The sequence below is a fragment of the Acanthopagrus latus genome, chromosome 7, assembly GCF_904848185.1.
Source record: "Acanthopagrus latus isolate v.2019 chromosome 7, fAcaLat1.1, whole genome shotgun sequence".
NCBI classification, from domain to species: Eukaryota; Metazoa; Chordata; class Actinopteri; order Spariformes; family Sparidae; genus Acanthopagrus; species Acanthopagrus latus.
The window spans coordinates 25,711,127-25,730,049 of NC_051045.1; the positions used below are offsets into that span (position 1 = coordinate 25,711,127).

An 18,923-nucleotide genomic window follows, 5' to 3' on the forward strand; every position below is an offset into this window, starting at 1 on the left:
AAACTGGCAGTGTGGAGCTTTTGTCTCCTCCTTCAGGCAGTGAGAGTAATTTCATAAACGCTGTCGACGTGCATTTAACACGGTCCGCCATACTGTTAGTTGCTGCAGCCTACACTATGACTGACTGTTCCTCTCCAGCTCAAGTACCCCAATTTTTACTGGTCGGCGTCAAATGTATCGTAGTGTGGGAAAGTCGCGCAAAATGCAGATGATTTACAGAATGAGTTTAAGTCCCACGCTGCAGGTTTAAAGTTGGACTTGTTTTTCAGTAGTTTATTTGAATCACAGAGTAATGTAAGAGCCGAGGTTACAGGACTGCTGTAAATGTTGTTACGAGATTTTTGCAATCACCAAGCTATGAAAGTCAGACCGCTAACATTAGCAAGACCCTAAAACTTGTATCAGGGGACCAGTGCTGACCAAGTTACTTTTAAACTCAATCAATTCCACCAAGTATTAGCCTACTCATTGAAGAAATAATTACAATTCACTAATTTTTAGAGACATTTAGCTACGATCGACCATCAGCCTACAATTGATTGCTAGCTAAACATTAGCCTCGCTGAAGTCCCAGCCTCACGCTCAAGCTAACGGGTTCACACGCCATCCAACTTTGAACAAAGCTTGTGATTCCTGCAGGTAGGAATGCAGTGTATAACGTTAGCAAGCCAGAAAGAAAGGCAAAAATAATAATTCTATTAAGAAAATATACCAAAACATATAGAAATAGGCCATGGAGGCTATGGAGTGCTCAAGGGATTTCTGTAGGCTAACTTGGAAATTAGCAGTGGGAGGTCAAATAACTTTAACTTCACCACTAAGCATCTTACTCCACAATATTGTACACACTTATAAACTGATCCATATACAAGTTGTAAAGCTGAAGTTAGAATTGTTTGCAAAGCCTATGTTGGTGTGATGACGTTTGATGTCCCTCACAACTTCTGTAGTTTCATTTAGACACTTATTAGCAAAGGTTGTTTTAAAGACACATAAGTGCATTGTAATTAACATTGACATTTTACAGCTCTCTATAGGCACCTCCCACCAACTCCTGTAAAACATATTAAAACAAAAATGTTGTTAAAAAAAACAACAAAGCACACTAGCTTACACTTCCATATAAACAAGTTTTCTAGCTGGCTAGCCTTCACTTGTGAATTACAAACTGAGCAGCATGATGTGCCTCTTCAATTGTCTATGTTGCGTATGAACCTTCATGTTCTACAGGTCCCCAGTCAGTAGCACAACTAGGAGGTTGACAGCCGGTGTCCTTGCAAAGCCGGCTCCATGGTAAACACCCACTCAGATGCTTGAAGCTAGTTTCCACTGTGTAAACTGTGGAAACAAGCTGTTGAAAAAAGAAAAAAAAAAAGGTTCATCTTCTTTTGAAAAATGGAAAAGCTGCAGCTTTTGTGTGTATTTTTCCGTTCGTGAAATATAGCCTGCTCCCCGAAAAAATTAGGGGATGTCAAATTTGAGTCCGGCTTCAAAGAAAATAATGATGAAAGCGCCAAAATGTCTAGATTTTTCAATTTTATTGTTCAGCATTTAGTGATGCCGTCACATTTTATGGGGCCTCAGAAGGTTTCCATAACTCTTCTGCGAGCAGGGAGTGGTGACTCAAAAGGTCAGCGAGTGGCCTACTAGCTGACTTCTCCACATGCCAACATATGGTCGCCAGACAGACAAATTCTTCTGGGACGAGACATCAACACCGCCCGGGGGCATTGAGGTGGTTGCAGATTGTCATTTAGTATTTTCGTACTCATACGCCGCAGCTAGTGAACATATGCAATATTTATCAGCTCCCCCGATTGGCTCTTCCGCTCCTCAGCTCTATCTTTGTGTCTTTCCGCCGCTCCCTCTCTTCCTCTCACATACTCTCTATGTGTGTCAGCATGTGTACGAGCACTTGAGTGCGTTTCGCCCGCAAATTACACAAGTAACAAGACCAACAGCGCGGGGAGCAGCGAGGGAGAACAGAGCGATGCTTCTTCCCGCCGTTTGGAATGAATTAAGCCCATACGTGCCACAGTGGCGTGGCATGGAAAAAAAAAAAAAACGCACTTGCGCGGGCGTCAGGAGAACGAGTGGAAAGCTGTAGGAAAAACGTAATGGATTTCACATGTGCGCTGGGCGAGTTTGGGAGTGGCGAGGACAATTAGGGGAAGGGGACATAGAGGGTTTCCTCGGCGTCGGGGATACCCCCTCTTCAGAGGGATTTCCCTGAAGTGGCCTCCCTCGCTGCACGTTTCGTTTACTGTATAATCTACGAGGCAGCGTCTGGTCAGCCGGGAGGTAATTACACGGGACGAATGAGTCAGCCACCACTGTACCTGAAATAGACACAGCTCGCAAAAAAAGCCGTTAACAGATGGGACGGAATCCAGTGGAAAACCAGGGGAAAATATGAGTGAACCGCTGAATAGCCCTACATCGCTGGTTATTTGAAAATGGGCCGAATAATTTTCATTTTTATGAGCTGTTTTAATGAAAGGAGTTCAAGATAAATACTGCTGATACAACGTTACAGTCATTATCCTATGACTCTCCTCTGCTACTACGAGCTACTGATAACCTAAGTTTGAGCATTTGCTCTTATCCCATCATCGCCACCACCTGTGGACACATTAGAGGAACCAGGCGTGACTTCTGAAAGCAGCCACTCTGACCACAAGAGACCATTACAGATATCACGGTTACTCTCTGAGTTTGGTAAACCAGCATATGTGGCAGGAGAGATGGGAAGGGTCGGGACAGTCTAACTCAGAATCAGCCACCGAGCCGATAAGAAATCAAAAAGGTGCGATTCATTCATTGTTTTAGACCACTAGAACTGTTTTTCCCGGTGACCCACACACAGTGCTGTTCCTGAACGCATCTTGTGTAGAGGACTGAAGCCGCGGCAGCTGTTAGTCTAACGTCCACCACGAGCTACTGGTGAGACGCTGTGGTAGGTGTGTATCGAACTGAGCAGGAATGCGTTGGACTTCTTCTAAATTAAACCCTTTCGTTTGTTAGAGGAAGAATGTGTTAGTCCTCGTTAAAAGTGGCTCGAACACTTACATGTGTACGATAAAACCACAAATTGTCCGGCATGGATTAAACCACGTAATCGGCTTCACATTTATAAGCCCCTGTCCTGATCGGGGACACTTGATTCTCACACAACATCTCAATCAATGGCCGATTCTTCTGAGAGTCCAACTTGGCCAGTTTGAAGCATTCCTTGAGACCAGACAGTGGTCATTCTTTCACTCCCCCCCTTTTCTTTTCATTCTTTTTTATCCTTGACTGAGACTGAGAGCGCTTTGGAGAACTTTTTTTTTTTTTTTTTTTTTTTTTTTCACACTGTGCCTGTCCACTCAAATGAATCCATTGTGTCTGAAAACATCCAGCCCCGCAGCTCAGACGCCGAGGGGAGCGGGGAGCGACTCTGAAAAGTTGGACCCTGGCTACTGCGCTGTGTTCTTGCACGCGCTCGTGAAATGTGGTGTGTCAACTCCACCAGGGATTTGCCAAGAAGCTTCTATACGGGCCAATCGTGCGTGCCCAGCGGGGTCGTTACAAAAAAAAAAAAAAAGGGGGGGAGAAAAAAAGCCCTGAGCATAGCGATTTTCCCAAATGTACTCTGCAAATGTGTTTCCCGTCGCTATGGTAACGGTGTAAGGGCCCGGTTTGGAACTTTCTTTCCGTGGCAGCGCTCTGCGTCAGAGGGAGGGATTCTGGGAGCAATTACTGAGCGGGAATTTGGGGGTTGCGATGGGGAAGAGGAGGAGACACAGCGGCTAAGAATGTCTGAGAGAAAAAAGAAACTAAGGGAGTGAAAAAGAAAGTGATTTAGGCCGTTGGTGTTCGGTGCATGGACAAGCGAGACAGAACATCCATCTTGTCAGTCTCTTGAATTTTATTTCAGAAACTAATTTCCTCTTTAAGGGCCACTGCGTCAGATTCTGGCCTTGCCTTGTTTGTGAAACTGCTACTCCCTTCCACAGTTCCCAGTCTGCTCATATAATGCTCATCTACACCGGAATCACCTCCACCCACCCTGCAGCGCTTTCCCAAACCTGACACACCCTCCTGAGCCTGTCCTGCTGCATCTCTGCACGTCTTTCGGTGTTTCAGGAGCCGGTGAGCACACGCACTTTCAAGAGGAACAGAGTTTCTATTCAGAACTCTTACTCAATTACAGTTGCGCAAATGAACCTTTCCCCTCTCTGCCCATTATCCTTCACATATCACCCATGGTGGGGCTTCTTCTGCAGAATTTCCTCCCATCTCCTCAACTCGCTCCCATCACTGACACCTGAATCACTCAACTGCGCCCTTCATCTGCTCGATGCATGACACCGTATTCACACCTTTCGTCCGTCAAGTTTTCCAGTGCTCCACCCTGAAGACCACATCACCCAGTTCGTGACCTCGCTCGACCCAGGCCAGCGACTTGTCTTGTCTTTGACTTGACCCTTGTCTTTCGTCCGACCGCTCCTTCTGTCTAGTGAGCTCAGAGTGTTCCAGCAATGCTGGAAGTGTTACTACGGCCTGGTTCTCTGCAGTGGAAAAATGTGCATTATTCACAGTTATGCATTTGTTTTCATTTGGTGTGATGGATGAATGCCAAATAGATAACTTTTGATTTCTCTATGTGTTCATGTTTAAGGTGTCATATGATATAACATAACAATGAAACAATTCATTCTATATTTATATTTCATTTTATTGTACTTAAGCGTTGTATTGTATATGGTACTTTTTTATTTCTTATTGTTTCTATATTTGCGCTTAATTTTGGCTCTCTGAACTGCGATCTTGCAGTGACAGGGCAGCGTTGGTGTTTACGCTGCTAGCACAGGAGCTCTACTTTGCTAGCCGGTTAGCATGCTAACATCAGTAGATACCCCTGCAACGCAATACATAAGCTCATAACTTAAAAGTTGTTATTTCATCATGTTGTGTCTGTTGATGATTTCAGAATGTTTTCAGTGTTTGCAGCCCATCACATTACTACACTGACATGCCAAGTCATCACACTCTGACTCTGGTAGGGGAGCACTGCTGGGGAGCTGCACCCCTCTGGTCCTCGCCCTACCTGTGGGTGCCACGATCTAATTTTGATTTACAGCTTACTTATATTTTACTCAACAAAAACATTTGTCTGGCTCCCTTCATTTGCAGCCTCTTCAGACACAGACTGCTGAATAAAACCCTCTTCAAAGCTTGGAAAGTTCATCTGTCTCGCCTCGGCCACCTGCTGCCTCGACAGCCCCCTGCAGACCTGAACAATTACACCCCTGGCTTCCTGGAATCGAGCCGCAGTCATTCCTTTAATCACGATCTTACTCAGTGCACACTGTTTTGGTTTAGCAGACACAGAAGAAAAACACCCTCCCTCAATATGCCTGCTCTTGTCATTTTATCACACTCAAATGCAAGAGACACAGTATCAGACATATCTGGTGTCCAGGAAGGGCTGTTCCCATTTCCAGATCGTCTTTTATCAGATCCGTGACTCAGCGGTGCCGGCAGTGGGCCACTGCACCTGGTAGGAATGTTCCACACACCTGTAAATTGTCTGCACACAAGTGTTTCCCATATGTGTGCCCCAGTGAGTCATTGTGGGCCTCTCAATGCTCTAACTATCTGTCTCACATCATGAGCTGTATGGACAGTCATGCTAATCGTCTTCTATCCGTGTCTCACAGATACACTGCGGTCAGATGACATCTTTTAAAGGGAGAGTAAGTGAGGAAGTCGTGACTGAAGGCTCTTGTGTCAGTATTGGGAGTTCCACTGAAATCGTCTGTGGTGGTTTGTCCTCCAGCTGAAGGAGGTGTTGAGTGATGAGTAGCCAAGGGCTCGGTCAGTATCAGAGGTCAGATGCTGGACGATCCCTCGGCCGGGCCCGTAAATGAGACTTCTCAGCGGTCGTCCCCTGCATCTGTCAGTGCTGCTCTGATTTAGGACTTTCCGTGGGTGTTCTGACCCCTGAGGTCAGAACAGAGAGAGGACGGTCCGGCCCGAACAAGAACTCCACAGTCTCAATCAGCTGCGCGAGCCAGCTGAGTTAAGCTCTGCGCTCCAGCAAGGAAGAGTTTCAACTCATAATCAGATGATCGTGAGTCAAACGCAACCCTTGTGACCAAACAGAGCGCTGTCCAAACAGAGGAATGAGGTGGCTTCAGGTGACTTTCACACTGGCAGCATAAATGCCATATATAGACACAATTTAGCCTTTAACCCGCCCACATATCGAGTAAAAGTGAGAGTGTGGCCTGGCACACCATTTGTCGTGCCGCAGGTGTGACTGTCTCATGACTTCCCAGACTAAGCGGCCATCTGATGGCATTATTACACAAGCTTGATAAAGGTGGTGGGGTAGAGTAAACAGAGGCTTAGCGTGGCCCCTCCCATGAACAGAAGCACACCAACTGAAGACTGACACACACTTTTTTTTTTTTTTTACCCATGTTAAACATGTGCATACATATGCAATGAAACACTGATGTGTCATGCCCTAAATTATGACTTGGATTAATTATCTTTTTTTACATATTTAAGTCTTGTCTTGTTTCAGTATTTTGTGATTTTAATCATAAAACACTGATTTTTTTGTTTCCAGCTGTTGATCACAGTTTACAGCAGTGCCGTGCCCCATCAAAACAGGCTGCTTGGCAGAGATTATCTGGTAATGTGTCCAGTCTTAAGTCTCCTGAACTGCACATAGACTCGTCGGGAGCCGTCCTGATTATATCATTACCATCACTGATTTAGTCCAAATTCAATACTGAACATGTTGCTTGTCCAAACTGCACCAAATTGGATGCTGCACTCACAGTTTTTTGCCAAGTGTGAAGTAAATCAGAGGAACAGTTTTTGAGATGTGCAAAAAAACAGACAGACAGACAGACAGAAGTTAGTTGGATGAAGTCCTCTTGCAGTGAAGACAGCTTGGACATGTTTTGCAGTAAACCAAAGTAAAGAGCCAATGGAGAGGAAATAAAAGGGGCATTCCAAATAGATACTGATAAATGAATTCTGTCATTATCTGTACACAAAAAAATAATAACTTTATGCTTTTTAAGGTGGCATCCATGATTTGATCACACACGGGAACAAACTGTGTTCTGCCCCTAAAAGGAAAAGAGATTAGGTTGTTGCTGAGAGGGGGACCGTTCACAGTGGGTGATGACTATCACCGTAATGACAGAAAAACATTCTTGATATTGGGCCAGCAGCTTTGAGTTAGTCCCTAGGTGGCAATGCTGCCTGCCAAAACTTGTGACAAAGGACAGAATCATTTTTCACATCAAACATTTCAGTAGGACGTGCGCAAAGACTGACATTTATCGCTTTCATGTTTTAAAACCATTACAGAAGTAAGGAGTGTCGAAAGCCCAACAAGAGTCTTGAAGAAAAAGAAATTAATGGGATCTCTGTAACTTGAGAGGTGATGAAGGTTGCAGCCATTCGTATCTAATGGTACCTTTTTGTACCGTTGTGCAACAGCCAAAGTGTTATGAAACCTGTACACCACCATTCATGCAACATGAGCAGTTTTCCAAACACAATGACCATGTTGATTTTGCTGGATAAAATTCTTAAATGGCAGCAGACATGCAATCACATGCCAAGAGGACTCATGGGTAAAGAGAAAAATACATCACTGTGTCAAATACTGTCGTTTTGCCACGTCCCTCGAGGTCTCATAAAGGTGCAGAAGTAAACTTTTGTAAACCCATCAATGACACAATCAGAGCAACTGGTCCAGCCACCGTAGCAACAAAGGCCAAAGAGTTTGAAGGTCGGGTTTTACTCACAGGACCTTCACGGGGGAACCAGGGTTCATGTCCGTTATGAATCGTAATATCAACGATCTTTTCCCCTAACCTAAACCTAGTTTTGATGCCTAAACCTAGCCACATTGCAACTGTTCCACAGCATTAAGCGCATGTTGTAGAGGCTTTCTTGCAGGAAGGCTATGCATGTCACACGCAGGCGCTAAAGGGTTCCTTGTGCGTCTGTATGAGACACCGAGAGGTGTGACAAAGTGCGGCCGAGGATGAGAATGTGTTGGTATTTCACAAACCTGGATGTGATCAGGTTGCTATTAGCGAATGTTCTTAAATAGGAACTTTAGCTATTTTCCTGAGAGGGAGACACCAGTCAGGTATCTTTGAGCTAAGCGATGGTGGTTGAATGCTGCTAGCATAGCAATTAGCATAAATGACTGCTAACAGGGGAAACACATGTAAATTATTATTGTTATTATTATTATTTGGTGGGCCCAGATTTTAGAATAGGACAGACATGATGACAACGCCGTGTGACCTCACTGTCAAGACATGACTTTGGCTTTCAAAACAGGGACAGTGCATTGTTGTCATTCTCAAAAAAAAAAAAAAAAAAGTTTCAGCATATAATTTTAAAACTACAAAACATTATACACTTTTGACATGTTTGTTTTACTATGTTTTAAATAAACGAGAAATGTGTTAATTTTTGACCTTCTCAGTTAGCTAGGCTCCAACCTTCATGCTAACCTAAGCTAAGCTAACCATGTCTCGGCTCCAGCTCTGTACTTAACCCACAGGCATGCGAGGGGTTCATGTTCATTCTGTCAGAATGATCACTTCCATTAAACAACCCTGTGTCAGCTTAAACAAAGACAGGCTAATGTCTTCGTTGAATCACATTGGTTAACTTGGGAAAGAATTGAGACTGAAGCCCACAGTACTCATTTATCTCACACATACAAGGAGTTTGAAACTTGACGCCTCTTTCCGCTCTATATGGCTATCATCTCTTTACCTTAATCCCTGTTTTCCCTGTCAGGCGTTGCAGCCATCAGGACCAGACAAAACACGGCACTACAAGACAAACAAAAACCCTAAAACTGAATCACAATTAAAGAATTCCCTGTGACTGGTGCTGGTTTTGTCTGTACGAGGGATTACTCACTTTTGCAAACAAAGATAGAGGATGTTTGATGTTTATCTGTTTTCTCGAAAATACTTCTTGTTGACTTTTTCCTGTAACTCAACCTTGATTTTCTTTATCTATCTCTCAATGTCCTCTCCTTCCTCTATCGCTGTCTCTTTGTCTAGAAAAACAAAGATATGACAACTGCCTTGGCAACAGCTTATGCTTGTGAGAAGAACTTACAAATTGGCTTGGTTGTATTTGACATTTGCATCATTGTTATCATAATACATGTTTTGAGGCAGCCTCTTATGAAGCCACTTTATTGCTATGATTAGCAGGGATCCCTTTTGTTTGCTTGCTCAATGTGGTGCCAGAGTTGTTTTGATTCCATCAGGAGCTCTTTATACTTTAATATCCTGCTGCATGTTCCTTCCTGAAAAACAAACAAAAACTTGGAGCGAGGATGAGACCGAACAAGTCTGCAGACAAACAGAAAACCACTGAGCATTACTTGCATCGGAGAACAAGTTGATTGCCATACAAAAGATTATGGGCGGGAGGTCATATTATGATTTCCAAATAATCATCGTTGCCTAATGGTTTGCACCCTAGAAAAAACAATTTTAATGTTTCATGACAGACAGGTGCAAAACACCTTGACACAACGTCCTGCTTTTCCTTGAACTCAGATGACCAAAAAAGGAGCTCTGATACTGCAAAGAAACCAAAGGGAAAGAAAAGGTGGGTTTGTGCCATGTTACGAAACAAGTAGCTTTAGAGGTCCCACATGTGGAATGTACTTGTGTTAAAAACCTGCAGGGGGGCTTCTGGTTTACAGAAGTTATTGTTCCTACAATTCTACTAAGGAGACTGTGGAAACGTTCCTTTGTTTGACCATATCCTTTATGGGAGGGGTACAATCAGACACACATCCGGCTATGTTAGATAGATAACACGCTGTGCTATACATAACACCTGGAGCTACCTCACACCTACAACTCTCTTATCTGATTTAGCTCTGTATGTTTGTCCAGGTTTATACATCATTGTGCTTAATTTAAACTACAAATGTTTGTTTTCAATGCGTCCATTCCATAGTTTCTCCTATTTTTTGACCGTTTTGAATATCATACTGAAATGAGTGAAAACTAACAGCCCCTGGAATGGCATGAGAATATATTTAAGATGCAATATGTTGGCTTTAGCATCCTGTTGAATTTGTCTCAAAACTCAAATGGCACTCAGTAGAGCACACACCTCCGCCAAGGTCCACCCACACCCTTCCGCACTTACTCATAGATGCAACATACTCATTACTCGATTTTTCTTTTTGATGTTTAGACAGTGAGGAAAAATTCCTTGATCAGTACCAAAAGTTAATGGGGCTCTATTCTGGGCTGAGACCCATCCTCAATCCAAGTTTTTTGAAAATCCACTCTGTAGTTTTTGTGTAGTCCTGCTGACAAACCAACAAACAAACATACGGGTGAAACTAAGTGTTGGTAACTGTAAGTAAGCTGTGAAGCTAGCAGTGCAGAGTGGGAGCTCGGAGAACTGTGGGAGCGTTGAAGTTTATGCTGCTAGCACAGGAGCTTCGGACGGGGCTAGCTGGTTAGCATGATAACTCTGGTAGAAATCTCTGAGACATATTTTCAGTGTCAACACTGTTGATAATGTCAGCTGATGTTTATAACTACAATTCTTACATAGTGCACCTTTAAATGCAATGGTTGGAGAAATGGTTAAGTTTGATGTAAAGCACTGTGGGCAGCCTCTCTATTTTAAACCATTTGAAGCAGTTTTTGTGCATATGGATTTTTTTTTTTTTTTTTAAAGATGTGCATTTAAGTGTTTTGCTCACAGTCAACAGTACAGATACACATGTAAGCTGAAAGTCATTTTACAAGACAAGACACGCAATCGACTCCTACCATTAAATGAGACGTCTCGCTTCTCCAGCTGTGACATGGGCTGATCTCAGCCGCCCACTGTGACTACAGACAGTGTGATGAAACACTTTCCGTAAGCTGAACTCATCCTGACATATGTCTCAATTGAGTTCTTACGGAGGTGATGATGGCTCGCTGACATGTCACTGTTTTTTTTAGGGTGGAGAGCATGGAGCAACTGATAACATGAGAAAAAGAGAACTATGGTATATTGATGCAACTTAATTTTGTTGGATGTTATTGTTATTTTTGGATGCCTGGCCAAAATGTAAAAGAATATTAATTCGAAAATATGTTTTCACAGTATGGCTTCATACATGTAACAATCTTAAATGATTAAGGCTGTTATTTGTGTTACTTTCTTATATTATTAACAATTTGCCTGAAAACTGACAAGGAGTTTATCCTACCAACAACGATTGTGTGTGTACCTGATACATTTAAAACCAAGAGAAGCAGAAAAGTTTAATTCAATATCTGTGGGGGAATTGCCAACGTAAAAAGATAAAATATGATGTTCTTGGACTTTACTGTTGCTGTCCAAGAAACCCCTGAAAATCCTTCATGTCTAATAAACAAGTCTGTAGTTTTATTTTCCAAATTCTGCAAATCTCAAACTTATTGACTCCACTAAATCCTTTACCAACTTAGGAAGGTTGTGAGGGACAAAGGCATGCTCTGAGTCCTGCGGTTTAGGAAAAGTGGGAGGTGACGCAGAGTAAGGGGGAGTGGTTTGAGGGGCGGACCTGAGGGCCCACAAGGTTTATAAAGTTTAACAGCTTCCCTTCTGCTCCTGCCTTGTGTCTGTGAGCTCCCATTCCTGCCTGCCCAGCCTGAGCCGCTCTCGTACTCACAGTCTGTCTCACTGAGTCTCACACTCTACCGCAACAATGCAGTCTACATACTCTATGCGCTCCTCCACTAGTACTAGGACTCCTGCTATATCAATGACCCGTACAACCCCTGTCTACAGGGCCACCTCCATCCACGGTGGGGCCGGTGGCAGCCGCATCAGCATCTCCTCCGGCGCCCGCGGTGGTGGCATGGGAATGGCCTCTGGAGGAGGGGCCTTCTCCAGCAGCGTCCAGGTGAGCTCCAGCGGGAAAAGTGCCGACATCATGGGCAACGAGAAGTTTGCCATGCAGAACCTGAACGACCGTCTGGCCAACTACCTGGAGACGGTGAGGAACCTGGAGCAGGCCAACCACAAGCTGGAGATTAAGATCAAGGAGGCCCTGGAGAAGAGCGGACCCGACTTCAGAGACTACAGCAAGTACCAGGCCATCCTGGATGACCTGAGGAAGAAGGTGAGGACGGGGGCTGGGGGAGGATGGAGAGAGCATGTGCATGTGGGGATTTATTAAGTGTTGAGTAAAGCATATGAAGGGGGAGTTTGAAGAAGGGAGTGTGTGTGGGGGGGTAATGTGGATGGGTGAAAGATGAAGCCAATGGTGAGTTATGAAAGGATGTGATATAAGTGTGAATTGGCAAGAAATGGGTAAATCAGACAGAGTCCTGAAGGTATTTACGCTGAAAATGTGTTCTCAGCTATATATTCTGTTCCCCCTGACCCAAATGTGACGCCATGAAGCTCAGGGTTACCGCTCCACGGTAGTTTCCTCACAGATGGGGTTGAACTGGTTCTTGCTGGTCCTCGGCACTATGCCCACTGCTACTCCACGGGCCGGGGGGCCGAGGGCTGGACCGGAAACAGTATGGTGGAGGAATGCTGGGGGTCAGAGAGACAGGAAGACACAGAGACAGAAAAAAAACAAGAGTCCAGGGACTTCGGGGTCAACTTGCAGGCCCATACATCATGACTTTAACTGCCTTTTTAATTTTGTTAAGAAAATCACATGTCCAGTGGGACTGAAGCTGATCAGGCAGAGAAGAAGGGAATTAAAAAGAAGCTCACTTCCTCTAATCCGTCATTCAAGGAAGGCCTTTCATTATTATTTTTTTTTTACGGTAGGCATTTTAGAGATAATTAATCTGACAACGCAGTTCATTTCACACTTAACCTGATACGCCCCATATGAATACATCCGGCTAACGAGCGCAAAAAGATTTTAAAACTGAAAGTAAGCGAACTCATTACTCAACCCAGGACAATTTGTAAATCATTCATTCAAGGTTTTGCCCCATTGAATGCCAGGAAAGAAAGGAAAGAAGAAAAAAAAAAAACACAGGAACACACTGACTGGAAGTGAACTAGACTGTGTCACCCTCATCCTGCTGCCATTATTCATTAAAGACTCCATTTAGATTTCCAGAAAATTAAGTCACATGCAGGTTCCAGACGGAACATTCCAGTTGGGTTTCAACTGGAGAAACACTCAAACACTGTATGTCTACTGTATCATTCCCACACCAGAAAACTGTGTTATTTCTTCCTAATCTTTTTGCCTGTGGGAACAGCATAGATAAGCAGCATCAAGGTCAGCTAAACCTCCTTGAAATTATGACAAATGAGATGGGCAAAACGGGAGGCATCGAGAGAAGCGGAAGAAGAAGAAGGAGTGTTCCAGCCATTATCACTCTCCAAACATTACATCCAACTCAAACTCTTTGAAATTAGGTTTTGTTTATTCTACAAACAGCCGAGGGCCTCAGTTCATCCAAACAGCCTCGGGGTCAGAACACGCTCGTTTTACATTTGCTGTGTTGCATAAATCCCTCAAATTGCCTCAGCCCCTGTATGAGAAAACCCAGACGCTCAGAGCGACATTAAAACAGCCCAGTCCGGTAAACCACACACAATCAACCGCCCATGCAAACACAATACGTGGATGCGCACTCACATGACCGAGCACGCACGCACACACACACACACACACAACCGCACACACAACCACCATCACCACCTTCGTCATGCAAATCGGCTACCTCTGTCCTGCTGACGGGATAGATCCTGTTTCCCCAGCAGGGACAGCAGGACAGTTGCCTGGCAGCCACTGATTGGCTCATGGACTTTGTCACCTGAGTTGTCTACCTGCCATCCATCCGGGCCCTTATCTAATGCACCGTGACAGCTAAAGCAAACACTGCAACCATAAGGTTTTTTGAGTGACTCACTGTCACTAAACCACGGTCTAAACACTCATTACATGCATGTGTGTGGCCAGTGTGAATATATGTTTATTCACATATGCAGAATAATGTTCTCACAATATTTGTAAAGTTTCCAGAAGTTTCTTCGCGACACCTCCATCCTCAGTTTGCAATATAAACAACCGCTCCCCTTTGTTAACCTTTTTTTTTCCCCCAGGTGTTCGATGCCACCACTGACAATGCCCGCCTGGTTCTCAACATCGACAACGCTCGCCTGGCGGCCGATGACTTCAGAGTGAAGTAAGTCGCGCCCGAGATTGTAAAACACGGCCCTACAGCTGCGGGCACGCCCTGTTAAGCCGCTGAATGGGATGTATGATGGATGCTTAGTGTTGCGATCTAAAGAGACAGTTGTTTGTCTTTGAGTAATAAATCATCACCTTTGCATCATAGCTTGGAGAGATGTCTCAGTTGTGTCATAAATTAAAAGTCAGAGCAAACACAGCTGGCAAATGGAGAGTAGAGCATTGTGTGCTAACCAAATAGTGGCCGAGTATATTTAGACTTAAAGCTGCTACGAGGAACTTTTGTTTCTTGTCAACTCTAGCGGCCCCTATGGAGGCATCAAAGAAAGTCAACTTTGCTTATCACCAGACTACTGAGCAGCTTTTGTCCTCAGACTCTGAGAATCCTCATGTCAACCTCAGTGCTCCATCATCAGAAATAGTTTTATGACTTTTCTAACCAAGATAAGTCAGAATCTCACCTGCTGACAGGCCTTTGATCATACAATTTATTTACAGAAATAGCCAATGTCCTCACTGATGATCTCGTTCCTATAGGTAACGTCAGTCATTGACTCATAAAGTGCATGTATAGTATAGTAGACCATGGACTATTCCATGTAAATCTGAGCAGACATGCCAGTCTTTGAACTTATCCTCAATCCCTTGCCCTGTGCTGTGCTGTTCAGATACGAGTCTGAGCTGGCGATCCGCCAGTCCGTGGAGGCCGACATCGTCGGTCTGAGGAAGCTCATCGATGACACCAACATGAGCCGCATGAACCTGGAGAGCGAGATCGAAGCCTTGAAGGAGGAGCTCATCCACCTGAAGAAGAACCACGAAAATGTGAGTGATATTCAAAAGGCCACCAATGTTTGAAACTTAGCAAATGCTCAACTAATAGTTAATTAAAGTTAAATTTAGTTAAAAGTTCAAGCAACTATTTATAGTAAAGCTGCTGAAGACGTATATGTATTTCTATATATTTATGAAGAATTAAGTAAGAGCCAAAGATAAAGTTAATATTCCAAAAATCTCAAAATCATACCTAATCTTTGTCAGGACTGTGTGGGTGTGGTTTAACCAGAACTGGCCACATTATGAAAGAAAAAATAAACAAAAAACATCATGTCCTGTTTCTAAACATTATTTGTTACAAAGTGACATCACATTGCCCTGGCTGAGCCCCGCCCACTTTAAACCAGTGATAAAAGCATGGGACTGTTTGGGTTATTTCACTTAAGAGACTTCTGCATTTCTGTATTTGTCCAACATTAGCAGCATATTCTGTGTTGATATAGGACCACGTCACTAATCGTGACAAGCTGATTTAGAAAAAAATGTTGTCAGGGCCTTTAACCTGACCTCGGCTTCTGGTTTGGTACCTTTTGTTGTAGAAAGTCAAAGATTAGACTAATGGATTCCAAACAAAAGTCACTTTAAAAGACCTCTGGGCTTCTCACCTTTAGAGGACATGTATAAATATTTGCTTCCTTGCTGCACTCACCGATATGTGTGTTTAAGTTAGGTATGTATGTTACACACAGCAGCTGAAGCATCCTGACATAATGCAGGCTGCTCTTGAAAACAGGCTTGAAAAAAGCTTTCAGTGGTGCGAGGGAGGTTTGTCAAGAAATGTGAAATATCTAGATGTGAAATTTGTGGGAAGCCTCATCGTAAAAATGGTTACCATCCATATTTGGCAACAGGGAAAACACCAAAGAATTAAAATGACTATAATTTATGTGCATAAGCCAAAGCATAACTATTTGTTTACTGAAGGGATCAAGTGCTTAGGGCCCCAGACACAGGTTTAAAGTCACTCCCCTGTATATTTACCTGACCATAGTGTGGTTATGGTTAGAGGAGGCTAGAAGTCAAATCGGGGTCAGCTCATTGAAAAGAGGCTTTAAAATCCAAAAGATCTAGCCAGTAGTCTGTACGAAATGCCTGAATGAATTATTTCATTTACAAGGCTTCATTTCATGTAGTTTATGTCTATTAACGCCTCTGTTAATCCTTATTCCTTTAGGAAGTTATGGAGCTTCGCAACCAGATCGCCCAGTCAGGAGTCCACGTGGATGTCGACGCCCCCAAAGGACAGGACCTGGCTCAGCTCATGGCGGAAATTAGGGCCAAGTACGAGAAGATGGCACTGAAGAACCAAGAAGAACTCAAAGCATGGCACGAATCTCAGGTAAAGGACTGACAGCTAACCATTTGCATTTGCACAGAAGGAGGTGTCAATGGAGCACAAAGTCATCTTTTCATCCCAATTATTACTTCAGATAACAGAAGTGCAGACCCAGGTATCCCAGAACACAGAGGCCCTGAAGGGAGCCCAGACAGAAGTGAACGAGCTGCGGCGACAGATCCAGACCCTGGAGATCGATCTGGAGTCACAGAGGAGCCTGGTGAGAAACACTCAGTCAGCACACACTTCATTTACCCCAACACACGCTTATCTGAACTCTCTGCAATGCCGAACTCAGCACTCTCACTTCAAGTCTCTCACATTTACTTTGTTGACACAAGCTTCACACTCTGGTGACCGTTCGCTATGGAGCTGTCATCAGCGAGTCCGGTTCACTGTAAAAATTTTAACCCGTTCTATTCTTTCCCCCTCGCTCACAGAAAGCCTCCCTGGAGGGCACGCTGAGGGACACAGAGATGCGTTATAACATGGAGGTGGAGGCTCTCAACAACGTCCTCCTGGGTCTGGAGGCGGAGCTCACACAACTGCGTAACAACATCCAGATGCAGACGCAGGATTACGAGGCCCTGCTCAACACAAAGATGAAGCTGGAGGCCGAGATCGCTACATACAGACGGCTCCTGGACGGTGAAGACTTCCAGTGAGTATAATAATGATCATTTGATAACAGAAAACATTGCATTTGAAAGTCTAACGCAAAAACCAACATGTAGAATGAAAGATCACTGTTAAAATCACCTGATGATTCATTTCCTCTATCTTGCTGTTCAGGCTCCAGGACGCTCTTCAAGACCAGAAAACAGTGAAGAAAGTGATGACTGTCACACAGACCCTGGTGGACGGCAAGGTGATCTCCTCCAGCACAGAAACCAAGAACCTTTGAACGCCAGAAGAAACCGCCTAATACCCCTAACAATCACCGTCACCGCAACATAACACTAACATACAATTGGCCAAAATTGATCCTTTTTTTTTTTTCCGATGGGCTCTTAGTCATCAGCACTAACCAGCACCGCAGTTAGTTTGACCTCCTGGGTATGCAGCTCGACCACAGGCTGATTAACAACTGGATCAGAAAAAAACTGAATCATCTTTTATTTATTTCATCACGCTTTATTTATGTGTCCGTGTGTTGACCTGCAGATGTTTACAAAAGCTCAGAATTGGTGATCTGTAAGCTTTTTCGGCGACAAACTAATTGAAGACATTGGATATTTCAGAGTTACAAAAGTGTCACGCAGTGTTACTCAAAATAAGTTTTTATACTTCATCATCTTTGGTTTTCTTTCTGTCCAGTTAAGTCCGCCTGTTGTGCTGTGATGTTCAGACAGTCCAATAAAGTCCATTCGTGAAATGTACCTTGGAAATGGTGTTTTGTCATTATTATTATTACTATCATAACATGACAGAGTAGCAATGTAATAAATCAATGAATACATCAAGCAAGAGGAAATATAAAGACAGCAAATAATGAGAGGAATGATGACTCATCTCACTCCCAATAGCAAATACTTGAGAAGTCCTGGCTGTTTTCAAAACTACAAATAAATAGGCAGGTGTCACCGGGTGACTATATCAGGCATCAGAGTTCATGTATGATGAGCATCAGATCCTTCATCTTTAATCCGATGGCGACATTCGCTCAAAGTGTTTGTCTTCTCCACTTTTAAAGGTGTGGTGATACATGAGAGTGAAAAACTCTGTTGTAGGTATACAATTCCTCAGGTTCTATTTTGCTTATAGTCTGATTAGGTTTAGTCAGAAAAAAACTTTTGGTTAGGGCTGAATATAGTGTTTTGGCCTAAAACACCTGTTTTGTTTGCCACAAACACAACTGGAGATGTCTCAACTTTCTGTGATAAAATATATCTTATATCATATTTGTTGCCACTAACACAGCTGGAAATTGTTCTGGGTTCTCCTTAAAAATACCTACTGGTGTCCCTCTTTCAAATGTTGAATGTTGCCTGCAGCCACTGGCATTATAGGCTTCTCACTGAACTTCACCACCAAACTTTACACCTTTTGATATGAAAATCAGGCCATAAACGTGTCAAGTCAAAGGGATATGACACATATTGTACAAATTTCTATATGGTACAGTACACTGTCCATGACACTTAGAAATGAGAGTGTGTCAGTGGTTTGCAGGAACCTTAACTGCCAACTTGTGAATCAGCCTCAACCAAAACCTTGTCAGCCATCTGACTGTTGACCTCAGATCAACAAAACAAAAGTTGAAGGGTAAAATGATTGTTCCCTTCCTCATCGTATTATAGACCACTGTGTAGTATTTTTGCATTTTGGCGTATGATATACCTTATTATTACCCATGTCACTCCTCCTGGGTTGTTTTTTAACACCTGACAGGTACCTGAAGCAACATGTCCCTACCAATTTAACCCCTTTGCATTTTTGGTCTGAACACCCAATTAAAGGATAGGCTAAGGATAAGGATAAGGCTGTAATCCTGTGTACTTTTCTTATTGTCAAAAAACC

The 18,923-nt window shown here is 43.5% G+C and overlaps 1 protein-coding gene across 1 annotated transcript; it reads left to right on the plus strand.

Moving 5' to 3' along the window:
- The first annotated feature begins 11,657 nt into the window (after nt 1-11,657).
- Nucleotides 11,658-17,782, plus strand: krt18a.1 (keratin 18a, tandem duplicate 1). The gene is made up of 7 exons (XM_037104012.1): nt 11,658-12,181; nt 14,143-14,225; nt 14,899-15,055; nt 16,242-16,406; nt 16,498-16,623; nt 16,844-17,064; nt 17,196-17,782. The coding sequence occupies exons 1-7, from the start codon at nt 11,765-11,767 to the stop codon at nt 17,305-17,307; spliced, it is 1,281 nt and encodes a 426-aa protein (XP_036959907.1). The 5' UTR covers nt 11,658-11,764; the 3' UTR covers nt 17,308-17,782.
- Nucleotides 17,783-18,923: the final 1,141 nt, after the last annotated feature.

Bases quoted from the DNA above. Each gene is read 5' to 3' on its own strand.
- krt18a.1 (XM_037104012.1), top strand. From the start codon at position 11,765: ATGCAGTCTACATACTCTATGCGCTCCTCCACTAGTACTAGGACTCCT. The intron at 14,226-14,898 runs GTAAGTCGCGCC...TGTGCTGTTCAG, and splicing joins GCCGATGACTTCAGAGTGAA to ATACGAGTCTGAGCTGGCGA. The intron at 17,065-17,195 runs GTGAGTATAATA...CTTGCTGTTCAG, and splicing joins CTGGACGGTGAAGACTTCCA to GCTCCAGGACGCTCTTCAAG.